Raw genomic sequence first — 19609 nt, forward strand, 5'->3', positions numbered from 1 at the left:
GTCTGTCAGTTCAATGCACACATTCAAAAGCATTATTCACCATTGCTCTGAAGCTCTAAGACTAGGGAGCATTGACAAACTGAGGCTGCAGATCTAGGGACAATCTACAAATTCCAAAACTGACATGTGAAAATGGTGCTGAAAATCAATGTCATCTTTAATTATGGGCTGATGTCTATTCTTGGTGCCAAACAATACAATAAACTGGCTTTTACTTGAAACGTACAAGGCACACAAAGACAATAACAGCTGACAGCTCACAAATCATCACATGACAGAAAACCGTTGAGTTCAATAAGTTACTTTAAATAAAACATGCAAGCAGGAGCTGAACAATTTAGATGGGCTGGTTGTCTTCAATATCTACATGACATCCATGTCAAGTTAAGCGATCCATTATTGAGCAAGAAAAGAGCTTGTGGAAGAATAGAACATTTGGTTAGATATTAAAGCTAATAAAATCAAGACAACTGTTAAATGCCTCTCTTATACATAAGTGAAATAATAAATTTAAAAAAGCTGAAGATAATTTGTGCCACAGGCATATAGTACATTTGGAAGACAGGGTTATACTAGTGTTAATTATTATAACAAACTTAAACCATAAATATGTTTTACTTGGAATAAAAGGTTAACTGAAAAAAAAATCATATTAAAAATCCATAAAACTATTGTATTTCCGCTAGTTGCCAAGGCAACATTTCTCATGATGTATTAAAGTAACCTAAAAATGAGACAAAAAATTATAACAACTATAGACATTTCTTTGAAAACACAACCTAATAAAAATGACAAAAAACACAAAATAAAATGAAAATGAAAATATAAAAATAAAAACTAATTAAACACTTTAATAAAAAAAAAATTACAGTTTCTTGATACAAAAATAACCCCCGCAGAGATTTTTTTGTTTCTGAAGCAACTGTTGTTGTGAGACACTAATTGGAGATCACATACTCATTGCTTGATGGAAGTTTCATTCTGTTTTCAAAAGAAATATTACAATACAACAAAGTTGAGCGCGATTTCAATGCCTTAAAATCATGTCTATGGACGCTGCTCACTAGGTTGTTGCACTCACTACTAAATTCAGTTCAAATTCTGCCTGTTGAGTTATACATGACACATATTTCACCCAATGTCCTTCAAGATTGGAGTGTGAAAACGCATTTCCGAGAGGAGGGTGAGAACAGAGAGGCTGGAAAATTGAGTGAGATGACCCATATTTCCATTAAACAGGCTGATATGAGAAAAGACTGTGGCTATAATGGTCACCTTCAATTATTTGTGCCAAGGCCAGAGCCTTCCTCATTCCTTTGAAATAAAAGACACATTTCATCTTCGAAGACCACAAAAGGACTCGATTTTTAATATAAATATAATTACTTAATAAAACTCATACTCAGTTTTATTATATACATATAGTTCCCATGTATGCTCTTAGAAGATGCTTTCTTACTAAAGCAGCTCACAAATGATTTTTTTTTAAAGTCATGACATTATGCATAATTATATAAAAGCGCCTTCCACAACAGGTTAAATCAAATCATTTGGACTATTCATTCTGGACGGCAGGGGATAATCACTTCTGATAATGTCAGACTGTGAACAAAGATCTGATAAAAGCAAAGGTAAAGCCCCAAAGGAATTAGTGAACATTTTACGTCTTTTCTACCACCATTAATATAGGTTGGTCGTGTTTGCTCTCTGCTTTATGGAATATTGTGAGGACGTCCAGCAAATATCTGGCTCTATTATAGGCATTTGAAATTAAATAAATTTCATTAAAATGGGATGAAATTAAAAATCATAATAGCTGCTGTGTGTATTAGGGCACATATATATTAGGGCAGTCAATCACATGCATTTATATATATGCATATATATATATATATATATATATATATATATATATATATATATATATATATATATATATATATATATATATATATCACTTGCCATTCATGTTTATGTATGAAGAGTTCAGATGCAAAAGCCTCTAAGTGCCATCTGAAATTTTCTTTTAGAATGATCATTTTTATAAAGCTTGTATACTTAAGTTAAGTAATTTCACTTAAATGACAATTAATAGGTCATTTGCATTGCCATTTAAGTTAAATTATTGAACTTAAATATACGAGCTTGATAAAAATGATCATTCTAGAAGAAATTTTCAGATGGCACTTAGAGGCTTTTGCATCTGAACTCTTCGTATGTTTATTTATGCATTTATGAAAATGTATGAAATAGTTTTTAATGAATATGACACTTCGAACTGAACCGAATGCAATGATACGATGGCGAGTAGGTCAAGTATAAACGCCTCAACCATTTGGAGAGGGAGCGCGCACAGTCAGCGAAGGCTCATGGTGCGGAGCCAGGTGAAAGTATAAACAAGGCTTCAGAAATCCAGTGTTGTAATACAATAAATATAAAACTGTGGCACATCCAGCAGTGTATTTCTCTGCTAATGCCTCTCCATTGATCCTCAGGGTACATTTTTATTGAACTGCTTTTTCACCATTTACAAGCAAACAACTGAAAGAAGGCAGATCAGACACTGTTCTACATTGACAAATCCTAGTGCAGTGCCCGTCCAAAATCAGTTTTTGTGTATGTTTTTAGTAATTGTTGGTTTGGTATGTTTGAGTGCTCATTGTTACAATTACACAGCAAAAGTTCAGTGACATTTTTATTTGTGCATGGTAGAAAGCAAATACTGATACTGACATAATAATGACATACAATAAATATGGAAAATTGAACTACATGGTTGAGGGAGCAGGCTACACAGTTAACTCCGAGAAAACGCTACGCTTAAGCAAACAGTTTGTGAATAGGCTACTACAAATGATAGCCGTGAAAGAGACTGAACGCATTGCATAGAATATGTTTAGTTGGTGAATAGCATAGGCTACTATTACACAGTAGCGATAACGTTAAGCACACCAGAATAAAATATAATTTTCAGAAGTAAACAGTGTAGCTGACTTAAGCCCCGATCACACCTAACGCGTTTTTCAGGTTCGAAAACGCGAGGTGCACAGCACTTACCATCACACAGAACGAGCAGTGCGCTGTGTTTTTTATGTTGCTCGGCAACCACTGTAACAGCTGTCCTGTCAGTCAAGAACACGCCAAATCAGCCTTTTATTAACTTTATTTACTTTCTGTTAACATTGTGGTAGTTACGGTTCGTGAAGTTGTTAAGCTCCTGGTAATCCACGAGAGCACCACAAGTTAATCCTCCATCATCGCACTCTCCGGGCATTCAAGCAACTGTAGCTTTCATCACTAAAACGAAAGGCCTGCCTCTCCATTCATTCAATTGGACAGTGGAAAAAAACGCAATGACGTCGGGCGCTTTTTCCGCTCGGAGTTGCTTTTTTTTTACTTCAAAAACGCAATTGAAAATAGGCGCCTCTCACTGCAAAAAAATGCGTCAGGTGTGATCGGCCCCTTACAGATTCAGTTAACATCCACAAATGAATAATAGAGATGATTCAGGGAGCAGGCTACACAGTGAACTCTGAGAAAACGCTACTTAAGCTCCGCTGCTTTCATCGACCCTCTGTCTCTCAGAGTGAGAGGGGGAGTGGCCAGCGGCTAGTGTGGCAAAACCCAATGTGTCCTCTTTTACCGATATACACTCACCTAAAGGATTATTAGGAACACCATACTAATACTGTGTTTGACCCCCTTTCGCCTTCAGAACTGCCTTAATTCTACGTGGCATTGATTCAACAAGGTGCTGAAAGCATTCTTTAGAAATGTTGGCCCATATTGATAGGATAGCATCTTGCAGTTGATGGAGATTTGTGGGATGCACATCCAGGGCACGAAGCTCCCGTTCCACCACATCCCAAAGATGCTCTATTGGGTTGAGATCTGGTGACTGTGGGGGCCATTTTAGTACAGTGAACTCATTGTCATGTTCAAGAAACCAATTTGAAATGATTCGAGCTTTGTGACATGGTGCATTATCCTGCTGGAAGTAGCCATCTGAGGATGGGTGCATGGTGGTCATAAAGGGATGGACATGGTCAGAAACAATGCTCAGGTAGGCCGTGGCATTTAAACGATGCCCAATTGGCACTAAGGGGCCTAAAGTGTGCCAAGAAAACATCCCCCACACCATTACACCACCACCACCAGCCTGCACAGTGGTAACAAGGCATGATGGATCCATGTTCTCATTCTGTTTACGCCAAATTCTGACTCTACCATCTGAATGTCTCAACAGAAATCGAGACTCATCAGACCAGGCAACATTTTTCCAGTCTTCAACTGTCCAATTTTGGTGAGCTTGTGCAAATTGTAGCCTCTTTTTCCTATTTGTAGTGGAGATGAGTGGTACCCGGTGGGGTCTTCTGCTGTTGTAGCCCATCCGCCTCAAGGTTGTGCGTGTTGTGGATTCACAAATGCTTTGCTGCATACCTCGGTTGTAACGAGTGGTTATTTCAGTCAAAGTTGCTCTTCTATCAGCTTGAATCATTCGGCCCATTCTCCTCTGACCTCTGAAACATCAACAAGGCATTTTCGCCCACAGGACTGCCGCATACTGGATGTTTTTCCCTTTTCACACCATTCTTTGTAAACCCTAGAAATGGTTGTGCATGAAAATCCCAGTAACTGAGCAGATTGTGAAATACTCAGACCGGCCCGTCTGGCACCAACAACCATGCCACGCTCAAAATTGCTTAAATCACCTTTCTTTCCCATTCTGACATTCAGTTTGGAGTTCAGGAGATTGTCTTGACCAGGACCACACACCTAAATGCATTGAAGCAACTGCCATGTGATTGGTTGATTAGATAATTGCATTAATGAGAAATTGAACAGGTGTTCCTAATAATCCTTTAGGTGAGTGTATATTTACCGATATCTTTTGCATTTCTAATCCAAACAACGTCAAACTTGGCACTGCACTTACTCGTGCCCGTAGCAAGATACCTGTCAAGTTTGAAATCCATCGGACTAACGGTTCAAGAGATATGCAAATAACAGACACACACACAGAGACAGACAGACAGACAGACAGAAAGACGTTCCTGTAATTTATAGCTAGATAGATAGATTAATAAATTACTTTAATTACAAAGAAAATGGTTACTTTTAATTGTATGTGATCTGAGGATAGGTCTCAGCTGCTGAACTCAAATATTAGTCAGCCCAATAGCTCAGAAAAAAAATCATTACAAAAATCAGTCAGGAAAAAATACCTAGGATGATAATTATAGGCTGAAAGAGGGTTCCTGGGAGGGATGCTGTGGAGTTCACCAAACAAGAGCTCATCCACTACAAAGGGGGGATAAATAAGACTATCTGGTTAAGGCTTTCACCTCACAATAGAGCAGCAAGAGAAAAGGTCACCTGATAAAAGAGCATTAGGTGTGTAACCATCAGCAATAGTGTGTGACTGGTATTTCCTGAACAAACGCAGGAACTTTCTACACTGCAAACAAATAAATAAAACCAGTCATTATTCTTTCTCTTGGTAATCATTTGATGTTAAAACATATTTTTTTCAAAGAATATTTAGCCCATGTTTAAGGACAAACTTTAATGCTAAAATATGCCACATATTCATTTGTGCCCATGAATTCAGTAAAAAGCACTCCACCTGGCCTTTATGAACGTACATTTAGAAGATATTGTTGAATGGCCAATTCATTAATTTTTGACAACATTTTTTATTTTAAATTAAATCTTAATGTTACAATTTTTAAATATCAGTTTCGTATTGTTATGATTTGACCTAAAATAGGATGGAGTAAGCATTTCTGAGCGTTTGTTTCAATTATACTGGACGCCGGAGTGCACCCTTGTACAGAAACTCCAAATATGCCTCACAGAAGTAATACAACGACGTTCCAAGCATCCCTAATAAAGCTATAGCTGAATAAAAAGAAGTAATACTTTGACTGATTAAAGAAACACACGACTGCCTCAATACTGTATATGGTGTATTTGGGTTCTTCGAGCCTTCTCGGGTATTTTCATAATAAAGTATATTTATAATCCAATGCTAATCGACATCGAACCTTGATCACTGTATAGAATACTATAAAAATGATATATAGACCCTTTTACAGCCCACGTGATCAAATAGCTGCGCGCGCATTTTGGCAACGGAAGTGGTGTTTCTCCCCACTGGCTCTAACGTGTTAGCAACTCCGAAAGTTTATCAAAACAGTTTCCCAGCATCAAAATGTCTGGTTGTTGCCTTTACGGTTGCCCTAATCGATATTCCACCAAGGGGCTTAAGTTGTATATTATTCCGACAGGATCACGGCCGTTTCAGAAGAGTGGCTGCAGGCGATTAAACGTGTTGATTGGAGCGAGGACATAATAAAAAATGCTTGCGTCTGTTGTTTAATCCGCTCGCGTAGCTTGACACGCTGTTGATTCTCGCCATACTTCCGTTGCCAATGTGCGCGCGCATACGGCATCATTGTGTACAAACAGTAAAAGGGTCTATTGTCTGCCTCATTCAATGATTATCAGCTGCTCATCAGCTTTAGATTCTCCTCTTCAGCAAGAAATTTCAAACAGTTGACAGACGTTATGTAGTGAGTTTGGAGTAAACATGTTATTAAATGTTGTCTTTTGTTGGTCAAAAGGTTTATGAATGCTTCGCATAACAAGTTTTGTAAGACGTCGCAGTGCTTTCAGAGACAGCAGCATTTACAACTGATCACAGAGCCGCTCTTCACTAACACACAGTGCATTTATTTATTTAATTTAAAAAAAATCGCACTAAGCCAAATCATGATTTGGGTTTAATTTCAATTAATCGTGCAGACCTAATTAAAACGAATTATAAACATATCAGAGCAACGGTAAAACTAGTTTGATACTGTATGTCAAACACAGTGAAATGTGTACAAGGCCAAATAATTTAAAAAAAAACACTCGCACACATCATCAATTCATACATATTATAATTTGGATCATGAATATTATTTAAGTAGCATGACTGGAGATGAGTAACTTCATCACAAGATAATATTTATGAACTTAGTCTTTGTATATAATCTGACAACCTTGCAATCTAAAACTCATTCTGATATTGTTGGTGGTGATCAACCTCCAAAAAGGATCACAATATAACAACAACAACAACAACAACAAAAGATTAATTTCAAGTAAAAATTTCAACTGTAGTCCATACAATGCAATATGTACAAGTACATATGCAATACAAATGTTCTAGATTCCAAGTATCCGGAAACTAAATAAGAGCTCTGTGTGAGGAAAAGCACTTAAAATCTTACTGTTCCTTTTCCTCTGATATCAGCAGGTTCTGAAATATTTTGTAACATCGTCCTACAGCTTCATCTCTGAGTCTGACTAATGGCCATCGGCTGCTTCAATTAGGAAGTCTCTGTATACTGAGATTTCCTGAGAAGATGGTATCATAATAGAGATACATGGTGTGCTTGTACTATCCATGCAGCATCAATCATAAAATCTCCTCATCATGACATACTTAATGAAGGCTCCTTCTGTTTTGTTAGGAGTTGAATCTCTTTCAGGGTCGGTTCCTATAAGCCAAAATGGCAAATCTGCTTTCTGACAACCCCAAAACCCCAAGCTCTATTAGCAATCAAGCATGTCATAGCCGGTAATGCAGTCTCTCCTGACACTTTCATAAATGGAAAGTCATAGAAAGTCAAAGCTTAATTGCCATCTCCAGAATTGTTCCATCCAGGCAGAAGCACATCCACAAATATATGTGTGTAACAACAATGGACTGCCAAGTTTTTTGTGCGCACATTAAATGGGTGTTTGTGAAGTATAGCCTCTGCTGCTAAATGTCATAACTACACTATCATGCTGCCAAAAGCATATTGCTTTATTGATGGGCACTTAAATGATACAAATTCTGACAGATTTGGACAGTGAGTTTTCTTGTGGTGCAGTTATTGTGGCCACCAGCCAACCAGCATTTTCATGACATCATTTTCCTGTCACATGGCATTTATAGCTCAGTTGGTTGGTTTAAAAGAGTGCCCATAAGCAAAATGTCTACTAGCAAATACAATATTTCAAGTGAGTAATTGTCAAAGTACAGTGACAAAAATGTTCCTTGAATTTTCAGTCATGTGGCAAACAGTGGCTCCATCTAATGGTATAATTCAATTTCTAAAAAAAATTGTTTTAATTTGATGCTGTAAAAAACACTTTCTGCTGTGTTTTTGTGTGTAATGTTTAAGCTCTGTTTCAGTTTCAGTTTCAGTTCCATGGACTTTTAGTTTGTATCTCCTTGTTTTCCTAATGTTAGTTCTTGTTTCCTCAGCTCTGGCTCCGCCTTGGTCAGCCATCACCTTGGTTGCCACGGACTTACAGGCATCTAGCTTTACCTCCAGCAGGCTCCTATTTGTCACTGACTCCTCCTTCATCCTTACTCCCACCAGCTCTGCTTTGGTCTTCCGAGTCCCCAGTTCCACCTTGGTCTCCCAACTCTCTGGTTCCACCTTGGTCCTCCATGCTTGCAACGCCGCCCATGTCCTTCATCCCTTCGACTCCACCTTGGTCTTCTAGTCCAGACTTTCAGACCTCTAGTGGACCTTCAGACCTCTAGCGTTGTCGGGGTATATGTCAGCTGTGGCCCCCTCCATTGGCTCCTTATATTGTCTGTGTATATTGGTGTGCAGCAAAGCTGTTACATTTTTCTCTGCTTTGGAGTTCTGTCTTTGTTTTGTTTGGTTTGCTGAATAAAAGTATACTGCTGCATTGAGATCCATCCTTCACCTGCCCACCGTATCAGTTTGACATTTATTTAGTAATTCTATTGTTTTTAGGGATTATGCATTAGAGCAATGTCTAATAAGTGTTAAAGTAAACCAAAATAAGTCATAATTCAAGTAAATAATTCCTGTCATTAGTGTTATCATTGAGAAAAACTTGCTGAAAATACAAAACGTTTTTATTTCTTTTTTTGGGGGGGGGGGGGGTCAACGGACAAATTTTACAGTAAGAAGAGGCAGCACCATATTGAAAAAGTCAACATTTACTTTAAAATAAAATAAAAAATAAATTTATTTTCTGGTGTTAAATATATTATTCTTCATTTGAAAATAAAATTAATTTAAAAATATACTTTATTGAATAAATTATCATTTATTGTTTTTTGTCTGATCAGTAGTGTTTGTTTTGTGATCATATTTCAACCGCTTTTGTAAAATAAAACCAAAAACGCAGAAATAAAAGACTCTTAGAAAGGGTAGCTATTGCACATCCTGAACCATTGGAGGGTCACTTGCACACTTGAGCCATAACCTGTTTGATGCTTGAGGATGAACCGGGTCACACTGAGTAAGAAAGTCAAATAAAGTAGTAATTATAAATTAACTTAATCTGCCAAGGGGAAATTACCCAATTCAACAGCCAGAGATGAAAAGCAGAGTGTACATTCTGTACAGTCAAAACATTTAGAGATTTTTTTTTTAGTGGAATGCTCTCAGTTACATTTATTTAGCTGACAAATTGAGCAGAGCCAAATCGTTCATTGGCTTCCTCTGAATGGGTGAGCTCAGGCATTTAAATGACTATTCATTAAAATATCTTTGTGCTCCTCGCTGACATCCATAAGAGGAAAATGACCTTCGTGCTTCAGACGATAACACAGGTAGGTTCTATGAACACAGACTAAGTCTGAGCGGATTACGCCTATTGAAGCACTCTTTGCATTCATATCTATTTAAATTGTTGTATTGTGCACAGGGTTGCACAAAAAAATAAAAAAAATAGGAAGAACACAGCTAAAAGCAGTTTAACTTTTCTTTTATGGATGAGGAAGATGTTCCTCACACTCGCACGGCTGAAAGATTGTTTGCTTTTTGCCTCCACGTCTCATGGTAACTTTTTCTGCCTTCAAAATCCATTACAGACCTGACAAATCCGTTACGAACCCATGGAGGGTTTTTCATCCGCAAAAAAAAGTTGAGGGGAGGTACATTATTTTTCTTTCCGACGGTTGAAGCAATATCATGAATAAATCAGGCACTCAAGACGACAGTTGTGAAGTGTCACGCAGAAGATTCATGCTAAGAGCTTAACTGTAACGTAACAAACAACCATTTACAGCTGCTCCATTGAAATAGTAGACACCATCTCATTTGTCCTGCCAGGCCTGTCCCAAGTACAACCGGCCTGAACAGGATGTTTCTCCCTGTTTGATTCTCCGGAAGAGAGTGGAGCGGGAAATGTGAGGTGACACGGTGTGAATTGAGTCACATTGTTTTGGTGGACTATTGTGGTGATAATGCACAACTCTAAAAATGATCTCTAACAGAGATGGACACACTGAGCGGAACCAGACAGAACAAATACTGTGCTGAACACACGTCAGATCCCAAAATAAAGCTAAGAACAGTTTTGTGTACAATATGTATTGTATACATTTCTTAAGTGCACTAAACATAAATGTCTGCTATTTAAGTGTTTTGCAAGTTACGTTAAGTAAGGAATAGTTGACGACGGGCCGTTGAATTATTAAAAATAATAATGCACACCCGAGGTGGTAATGCCAGAGGCCACGATGCAAAGCGTATAATTCAATTATTCTGCTTATACTGCGGTTACCACACCTGAAAACATTGTTCAGATAATGTATCTCAAGACATTTGTCAGTTTTTTGCCCTTAAAACGCTCTTGTGTGTAGGACTAATTTCTTACACATCTAATCCCAATCTAAATGTAATTAAATGTAATTTATTTAAATTTAATAAAAAAAGGAAAATGGAAAATACCTCCATTCAAAGAATGACTCTCAATCTCTCTGTGCGTAAAACAAGAAAGTCTATATCTACCTATCTTTTTTGAGGAACTAAGAAGGTCACCATGTTGCACCTACTGTAGCCCACGTAGACGTCCAATCTTTTTGTTCCATGTGCTGACTGAGTTGAAACACATGCAGAAGAAATAAGGTATATTTATGTACCCCTTTGTAAACCAAAGGTGTCCTGAGGTGTGCTTATCAATGGCCAATGAACAACCATTCTGAGGACAGATAACAAAGGACGTCCCACAAGAGTATAGATACCAGGATGGAGCATTGGTTTCCTCTCTGCCTTTGAAATTCAAAAGATCAAGTTTCAAAAGGAAGGGGTGAACAAAAGAGGGGTGATGTGTATGGTGGGGATGATGTGGTCTTTTTAGCAGTGTGTCAGCATGTAGAAGGCATGGGCAAGGATGGGTCAATGCTTCCCCACCACCAGCTGTGTGTCTATTCCTTATATTCGACACAACAAACAAAACAGGGTACTAAATATAGATAAGCAGATGATTCATATCTGAAGAGTCATCCCTTATGTCTCTTCTTTGGGATACAGTTACACAGGAAATTAATATGATTGCTAAAACCGATCAGGTGTACACCTTTTGACCATTGACCTTTAGGGCTAGACATGAAGAGGAGTGTGTTTCATCAAAATAACAAGCGTGGACAAGGTGACATGACCTATAAAAAGCAAAGCCAAGACCGCACACACACACACATTTACGCTTTTGTCCACCTCTGAGATTAAAAGGCCTGGATTCAGAGTTTGGCTGTTTAGCATTAGCAATTACCCTCTGCTATTAGATACCGTAACTACCATTATGTTGCCAAAAAGCATCTTTCTCCATTGGTGTTCAATAAAAATTTGCTAAATAATCTCAGGAAATAAAAAAATCAAGCAACAATTCACTACCATTCAAAAGCTTGGGATAGCTAAGAATTTGCTATGCTTTTGAAAGAAATCTCTTGTGCTCAGGGGTGCACATAACTGGTTCAAATGCGAGGTAAAAATAAATGATGCGCACCAGAAAACGTGGAGGGAAGTGCTTTTGAGTACCAACATTTTTGGGGACAGAAACACATTTACTTACGGGAGGGGTGCAACCGATCGCAGCTGACCCATGATCCGTACGGACAAGGCCCAACGGTTCGGCACGCATGTGATTCGCGGATTAACTGCTAAGTGTAACCATCATAGAGTGAAAGTTTATCATTTGGATGTGTTTTGTCTTGCCAATTTACACATTCAAATGATTTTAAATGCGGAAGAAGAGGTGAAAATCGGGACTCGCGCAGTTATCTGCGCACACAGCCGGTCTTAAAGTGACAGCAGCCTAATATTCCTGCTGTTGTCTGTGTCATTAATGTTAATAAAAAAAACAAAAACATCATCATCTACCATGTTCGAGAGTAAAGAAGGTAGTGAGGAGAGCAGTCAGGAGGAAAGTGATGACGACAGCTTGTAGGATTAGTGTGCCGCGCAAAGTGTGAGTACCAAGCAGCATCTTCAGGTGCTCCATTGAGAACCAGACCAAAAAAGTTATGTGCACACCTGCTGCTCTCCAAAGCTGAATTTATTCGATTAAAAATACATTAAAACAGAAATAATGTAGGAAAATTATTACAACATAAAAATTAACTCTACTTTAATTATTTAAAAATGCAATTAATTTGTGTAATGGCAAAGCTGAATTTTCAACAGCCATTACTTTATATCTTCAGTGTCACGTGTTTCTTCAGAAATCTAACATGCTGATTTGCTGCTCCAGAAACATTTATTATTATTCATGTTGAAAACAGTTGTGCTGCTTTGTATTTTTGAGAAAACTGTGATACATTAATTTGTTCAGGATACTTTTTTGAATAGAAAAAAAAAGAAGCATTTGTAACATTATAAATGTATGTACTGTCACTTAAAAGATTCAATGCATACTCTTGCTAAATAAAAGTATTAATTTTGTTTAAAAGATAATAATAATAGAAACCCAACAATACTAATAATACTACTACTACTAATAATAATAATATCCAACCCCAGTCTTTTGAACTGTATATATTACTAATTTCACTGCCAGCCAAGCCACTGCCACTGAGACGGGAATGCTAACACTCTCTGCACAAACAGACATCTGCATGCCTATACATGTTGGAGTGATCACACTAGGAGTGATAAATATTGAAGTACACACATACATAATACGGTGGTATTACACAAACTCACATACCAAAACGCACCCACTGCTAATAGGCCTGGAAATATAAAAATATACAGTACAGAAAGAGAGTCAATATTTATAACTAACAAATTTCTGCATCAGATTTACACTAAATAAATTATGTGTGAATAGATAGAAACTATTGAAACTTTATTAGTCATGTTTTATCTTTCCTCTCTCTTTTAACTAAAACCAACATCCAACATGAGGTTTGTGTTGACAGAAGACTTATGGAGACATTAAGCAAATAAAAAGATATTTGCTTTTCACATTAAACCCAAAATGATAAGCTGAATCACATCATATTGTAAGTTAAACTATGTGCAAACTCAGCTTACTCAAACACCGTCCACCTATAATGCTTCTGCAGCAAAAAAGACACTGAAATACAACTGCTCTCTTGATTCATGTATCTCATCATGAACAACACATAAGGAAACCCAGGAGGCTACTTCGCCAAAACCACCGGAAACGGTTCTCTGAGTGAGTCTAACAGACAACTTAGGGAGCCTGTTGCACCTGCCGAAGCACCAATTCAAAACAGGGCAGTGAGAAAACCAACATCGTGCTCATTATGGAGAATAAGAGGGTTGGCAATATAAACATTTACCTTGCAGGGCTGGGTTTGAATGGAATCCCTGTGTGTCCACCATCGCAGGTACACTCTCTATCCCTCACTCGCTCGCTCGCTCGCTCTCCCCCTGTGAGGCGGCTGACAGGAGAATTGGTTATCTAATAGGTTCCCATGTAGCTTTGTCTCCCTCTCGCAAGTGCGGCTCTAAGGAGGATTTCTTCTCATGTTAACAAATTAGCATAAGCTGCTTCCTGGCTCACCTGTACTCATCCAACCTGTTTGGCGCCTCCTCCGCCCCGCTGTGCCGCATGCACCTGCTGAAACTGGACACACTGGCCTGAAAATGTACTTAGTTGCATGTTAGAACAATTACTTGATCCAAAGAAATGATTCAGTTACACCTCCTGGGACGCAACAATGCCGGAGCTTTTTATTGTTCAGATTTTAGACCGTCTTTGAAGTAATTGCGACTTTAAATGTCAATTTTAAGACGAGAAGACAAGGAAAAACTATAAGCCTAGAACTTCTTTTCCCCTAAAGGGAATAGAAACCCCATTCTGACTTTATCTTTGCCTTGTAAGCAGATACGACAATGAAGCCAATGAGGAGTGGAACTCGCAAGGAACTCGCAGAGAATGGCCCGACAGCATGAATCATCCACGTTCTGCTTTGTTTAGTCCTCAAATTTACTTTCATAAGGCTGATGCAGCACAAAAGATGACAAATGGCTCTGATAGAACAATGACAATTAGATATTAGAAAACACAAATTTTTTGTTTGTTTTGTTTGTTTTTGTCGTCATAAAAATTGGATGTGATTTTATAAATGATTAATGGATAAGGTCAACAAATAATGTGATTTAACCACAGTCGCTTTTTTCAAAATAACTAGACTGCTTAATTAATGTGATGCACTTTCATTTGCTGAAAATGACAAACGAAACGCACCATTATCAAGCCCTGTAATTTGACATTACTGATAGCTAAAAGAGGCCTAGGTCAACTACACAACAAGAATTTCCACAACACTTCCCAGGTAACAAAAATATGTTCTAAGAACATTTTGCTAACACTCACATTAAGTAAAAAAAAAATGTTAGGCAAAAGTTAAGGGAACATTCAATTTGATCTTTTTGCAGACATTATGGCAACGTTACTTTCGAATGTACTTTAGCTACATTCTGAAACTACTGAAGTAGTAACCTTTAAAAAATTTTACACAAACATCCAACTAAAAACGTTTCAGAAAACAGTTCCTTGAACGACATATAAAGAATGTATTTTATGTTAACATTTTGAGAACATTATTATAGACCAGAATATTTCTGGAAGACGGTTTGTTCATAACTTTAAGAAACCTTGACAGAACGTTAGCCAAAGTTCTGAGAACGTTCCCTGTTAGCTGGATTTAGGGATGTTAACAATCAATCGACGATCGATTAATTGTCGATAATACATTTAATCAATAAAACGTAATCGATCAGCGATTAAGCAGGTTCATGCGTGTGCGTGCTGCTCAACCCCGAAACATGTTAAGCGAGCGCGCCAGAGTTATGTTTGGGACCATTTTACACCATCATGACTATAAGTTTGCCAGCCTTTTGTTTTGTGCATATGTAGGCTAAGTTTTAATATTGTGTGTATTTTGTGTAGGCCTATCTATATCTGATTGATCTCATATAGGATGCATTTGGTTTGAGAATTAACGCTGTAGTAAAGCGTGTGTTGATTATCTTCAGCGCGCCCAGCTCAAACAGCAATGCACGACTAATAATGACAATGATTGGGACTGTCATATTACATAACATTATAAAGAGAACAATATTGAAATAAAACATTGTGAATTATTTGGGTTTAGTTGCTGTTTCATCGCGTTGCTCCAGATAGAGCGAAACCACAACATGACTTGTGGCACGTAACTTATTTTAAAGTTCAATAGTGCATTTACATCATTTTGTGAACATATAATTTGTAATATTATGTTTATTTTGTATATCTGTTTAATGTCATATAGGATATCATATTCTTTGAGTTAAATAACCCGCTAGCAAAGTGCTCCAGTTTGCCAGTGTTCATTCAGCGCTTCAGCCCGCGCAGCTCAAACAGCAATGCACGACTAACTATGATTGGGACTGTCATATTAGAACACAATTTTATTAAATCATTGGGAATTCATTGGGTTTAGTTGCCACAACAGGAGTACACATTCTGAATAGAACGCATCTGAGGCGGCGTTATTGCAGCATATTGCAGTATTAAGGCTAACGATTAATCGACTAATTGATTGTTAATTTAAAGACGATCGATCATGGGAATTTGTGAAAATTGACATCCCCTAGCTGGAATCATGTTTTGAATTCTGTCTTCATTTGCTCACCCTCATGTAATGTTATAGCTGTACATTGAAAGTCAGAGGGCCCAGTGCTGTTTGGGACCTCGCTGACTTTTAATATGTGGACCAAAATATGTATTTATTTTCCTTTTCTTTTTTGAGATGAGGGTAAGTAAATTATGACAGAATTTTCATTGTAGGGCAAAGTATCTGTGTATGGCTTTGTATTTAAATAAATGTTCATGGTTGAGTAGTGCACGCTCACAAAAGTGAGACAAAACTCTTCCGATCGTCTTCAGTGGGCAGCTACAATTATGAATTGCAAAGTTGACTTTCTGGTCCACACACGGCGTTGCTCATTATAGAGAGAAACGTTTTTTTTTTTTCCTCGAGTGTCTGAGTCTAAACTGCATTTTAAGAGGAATATGGAAATCTTTTGATCTGCAGAATGCAAATCTTTTCGCCACCCACATAAACAGGCCAGGCGTGAAGGCTTTAACAAGAGGGTCCACAGAGCGGCTCTTGGGTCTAATGAGTGTGCGATGGCACCCGTTCCTCTCCTCAGCCCATCTGAGGACTGCTCAGCCTCTGAAACATGCATCAGACTGATGGGTTACTCCGGTCTATGGTTTAATAAAGTGAAGAGGTTTCGGTTTACACAACCCGTTTTCAATATCCATCAGATTCCCTGGAAAAATGGCATCACTCACTGCGCATACACCTTAAAGATGCTCTCAACGTGAATAACATAACTGAATTACCACACCAAAGATCCCAACATACATGCATACCCCTATTATGTTACACATTCACAGAGTGCTGGGTAAAAAAAGACTAGCAGGCCCAACATTCAGGCCAGTTGTTGTGGGCCCATTGTTCAAATCCTGATGGGAATCTCAGAGGCCGGTTGAATAGGGATGCTACATCAGTCTCCTGTTACTTCCCATGGTTTCTAAGTGATGGGTACTTGGCTCATATTCACCAACTTCTTTTAATGTTTAGATACACCTGATAATAACATCACCTGGGTCTCCTCCTCATCGTCCTCACCCTCTAGGACTTTGTATAACACTAACTCATTGAAAATAAATCAATAGCAGCTTAGAGACTGAGACTCTTATTTCTGGCTGTGTCTGTAGGCCACTGAAAGAACACAAAAACTGAATTCACCAAAGCCCCGTAATTATGATTAAGAGCTTACCACACAAAAAGGAGCAGGAGAAGAATGTTTTCTGCTGTCTCATCTATGCAACAGAGGATACAAAGTGGACAGTAGAAAAGGGCATTTGGATTTATCATTTTTCATGACTTTTTATCCACTTTTGTCTTGTGTATGAAAAAATCCTCATAAGTGAATACAATGAAAATGTTCCGTAGAATAAACTTCCAGGATTAGAGCAGATATTTGGATAAAATGGATTCTCATGCCATGTAAACAAAGAAAGAATTAAGAATTAATTTTAAGAATTGCAAACATTTCATATTATTTGAGTTTAAACAGTATCTGTTACGAACTGCTCAGAGACTTGGGTTGAAGATCCAAATGCAGCTTAATTGGAACAATCCAGAATCGTAATCCATATAATAGGCATAAGGTCAATACCACAGAGTAAACCATCCAAATGTACGATAGAGTCCAAAAACACAGGCAAACAAGGATATCCAGGACAATGGGCAGAAGACCAAGACCAAGGAAACCAGGATGAAGGCGCTGTGTAATAGCAGTGTAACACAAAACAAGACTATGCAAAGTGAGAATGAAAACACAAGGCATAATGGAAAAGGCCAGGAGTTGGGATGAGTGCCCTCTGGTATCACAGTATTACAATGTATGATCTATTATCCAGAATGGCATAACTAGCATATTCTATAAAAATGTAAAAACATGTTTTACAACATTAATTACTTGAACAATGTGTAATTAAAAGCCATACCACAATGAGAACAATGTTTACCATTATATAAACTGCTACTGTCAAAGCATAAAATTATGTATATAAGATCTTCTTCAAACAATGCAAAAGCTTTCAAAATATAAAGTTAACTTTAACATCAACAACATAAGCACTTTAAAGTGAACCCCTGGTATTAAGGCTTGTAGGGCTTAATATAATGTAAATTATGTCTCTTACTCAAATAAGTAGTAGAAAACACATGAAAGATTTACATTATTTTAAAAATTCACATTGTTTTATACATACTTTGGACAAAGGGGGGCGCTATTTTAGGTGTGCAATGCATTCTGCATCGATGGCGTCAAATGGCTGCACTCGAAGAGCTACTGGTGCTACCTATTGCTATTTTTTACCGCAACACAACTCGGAAAATAAAATACTGATACGATGTCATATTGTGCGGCTTTTGGTTGTAATTTTTATTCGAGGGGCAACAAGAGAAGAGAGACGCAGATCAGTGGAAAGACAAAAAGTGCAAGGTCTAGAGAAGTGGTTTAATATTTTTCTTACTTTTTGTAAAGTTGAGCGCCAAGTTTTTAGAATGCTGTGTCATGGACGAGATGCTAGCGCAGAGGTTAAATACATTGAAAAACAATAGAAAGTAGCTCAGTGGAATAAAAAAAATTAATAAAAAAAATGCATTCTGTGGCCCCTAAGCAATAATTCAGGTGGCCAAGGACCAGGACATGGTAGTGTTTAACTAGGCATAAAAGAAAGCCCAAAACCCCTCTAAAACCAGCCAACAGACCAGCCTTTGCTAGCTTGGAGACCGGATAAGGCCAACAAACTAGCTGAAGCTGGTTTAAGATGTTTTTTGTTTTTTTCAGCAGTAAATTCATAAAGCCCTACATTCCTGTTCATTTAGGTGGCAAATTAATATGTCAATAATTTGTTTTACCTGCACTAGTACCTCACATCAGGTATTAAGGAAGTGCATGGTTTTCTTTAGTATTTACCTCAAGCTGCTGCCATTAGCATGTTTGTATCACGGTTAATGCTCTCAGCAGGAAGAGCGGGTGGGAGCACATCACCACCGCAGTCACTTGTTACACTGATAATCTGCTGTGATGGGATCGCAGCACCAATCGATGTTTCAAGATGCTTACACTTATAGACATGTGGACAAGTAGGTTAGTGAGATTAGCATCTGGCACAACACTCACTTCACACATGAAGAGCCAGAGACACAAGAAACTATCAATACAGCAAGCCTAGATGTGATATATTATGAACAAAGCAAAAAATATTGGAAAAATATTTTCACCAAGAGAAAAAAATAACTTGTTTGTGTACTTGTTGGACTACAAATTTATAAAATGTTAAATCTAGGTTCCAATACAATAGTATATAAACTGAGAAAGTTATGTACATTGTTTTACATTTGAGGTATAGATGATGAAATTCAAAGAAGATTAAGTCAAGCAAACCAGGTGTCTGACATTAACCTTTTGTCTTTATGCACCTCCTGACCATTGGGGCAGTGTCCCAAGTTAAGCTCAGTGCACAGCTGTGCATTTGTCTCTATGATAATGTGAAGGTATGGGCGATACTGTCAGGCTGATTGGATTAGCATCTATGCATTTGAATGACACTGTTATGCTGATGAGATCAGTGCTGGGGATTTTTCCGGTAACCGGCTGACTCCTGTAATGCATTTGCATGCTTTGTTCAAATTGTCTCCACCTCTATGTAATCCCTCCCCCTTGAAAGGTATAAACTCTACTGTGCTGAGCTATAGTCAGAC

General features: G+C 37.8%; 1 protein-coding gene across 3 annotated transcripts in view; it reads right to left on the bottom strand.

The window, feature by feature from the left end:
• naaladl2 (N-acetylated alpha-linked acidic dipeptidase like 2) overlaps window positions 1-13851 on the bottom strand; it is a 317992-nt gene extending 304141 nt beyond the window's left edge. Inside the window, exon 1 of one of the 3 annotated variants that reach the window (XM_082156237.1) lies at window positions 13616-13851. In XM_082156237.1, the coding sequence (XP_082012363.1) occupies window positions 13616-13658 (43 nt within the window). In that variant the 5' untranslated portion in view covers window positions 13659-13851. Of the gene's footprint in view, window positions 1-9900; window positions 11544-13615 lie in introns of those variants that run through there. The other 2 variants (XM_082156236.1, XM_082156238.1) reach the window with 2 other exon arrangements.
• Window positions 13852-19609: the final 5758 nt, after the last annotated feature.

Source organism: Leuciscus leuciscus, assembly GCF_965113295.1.
Source record: "Leuciscus leuciscus genome assembly, chromosome: 23".
Lineage (NCBI taxonomy): Eukaryota > Metazoa > Chordata > Actinopteri > Cypriniformes > Leuciscidae > Leuciscus > Leuciscus leuciscus.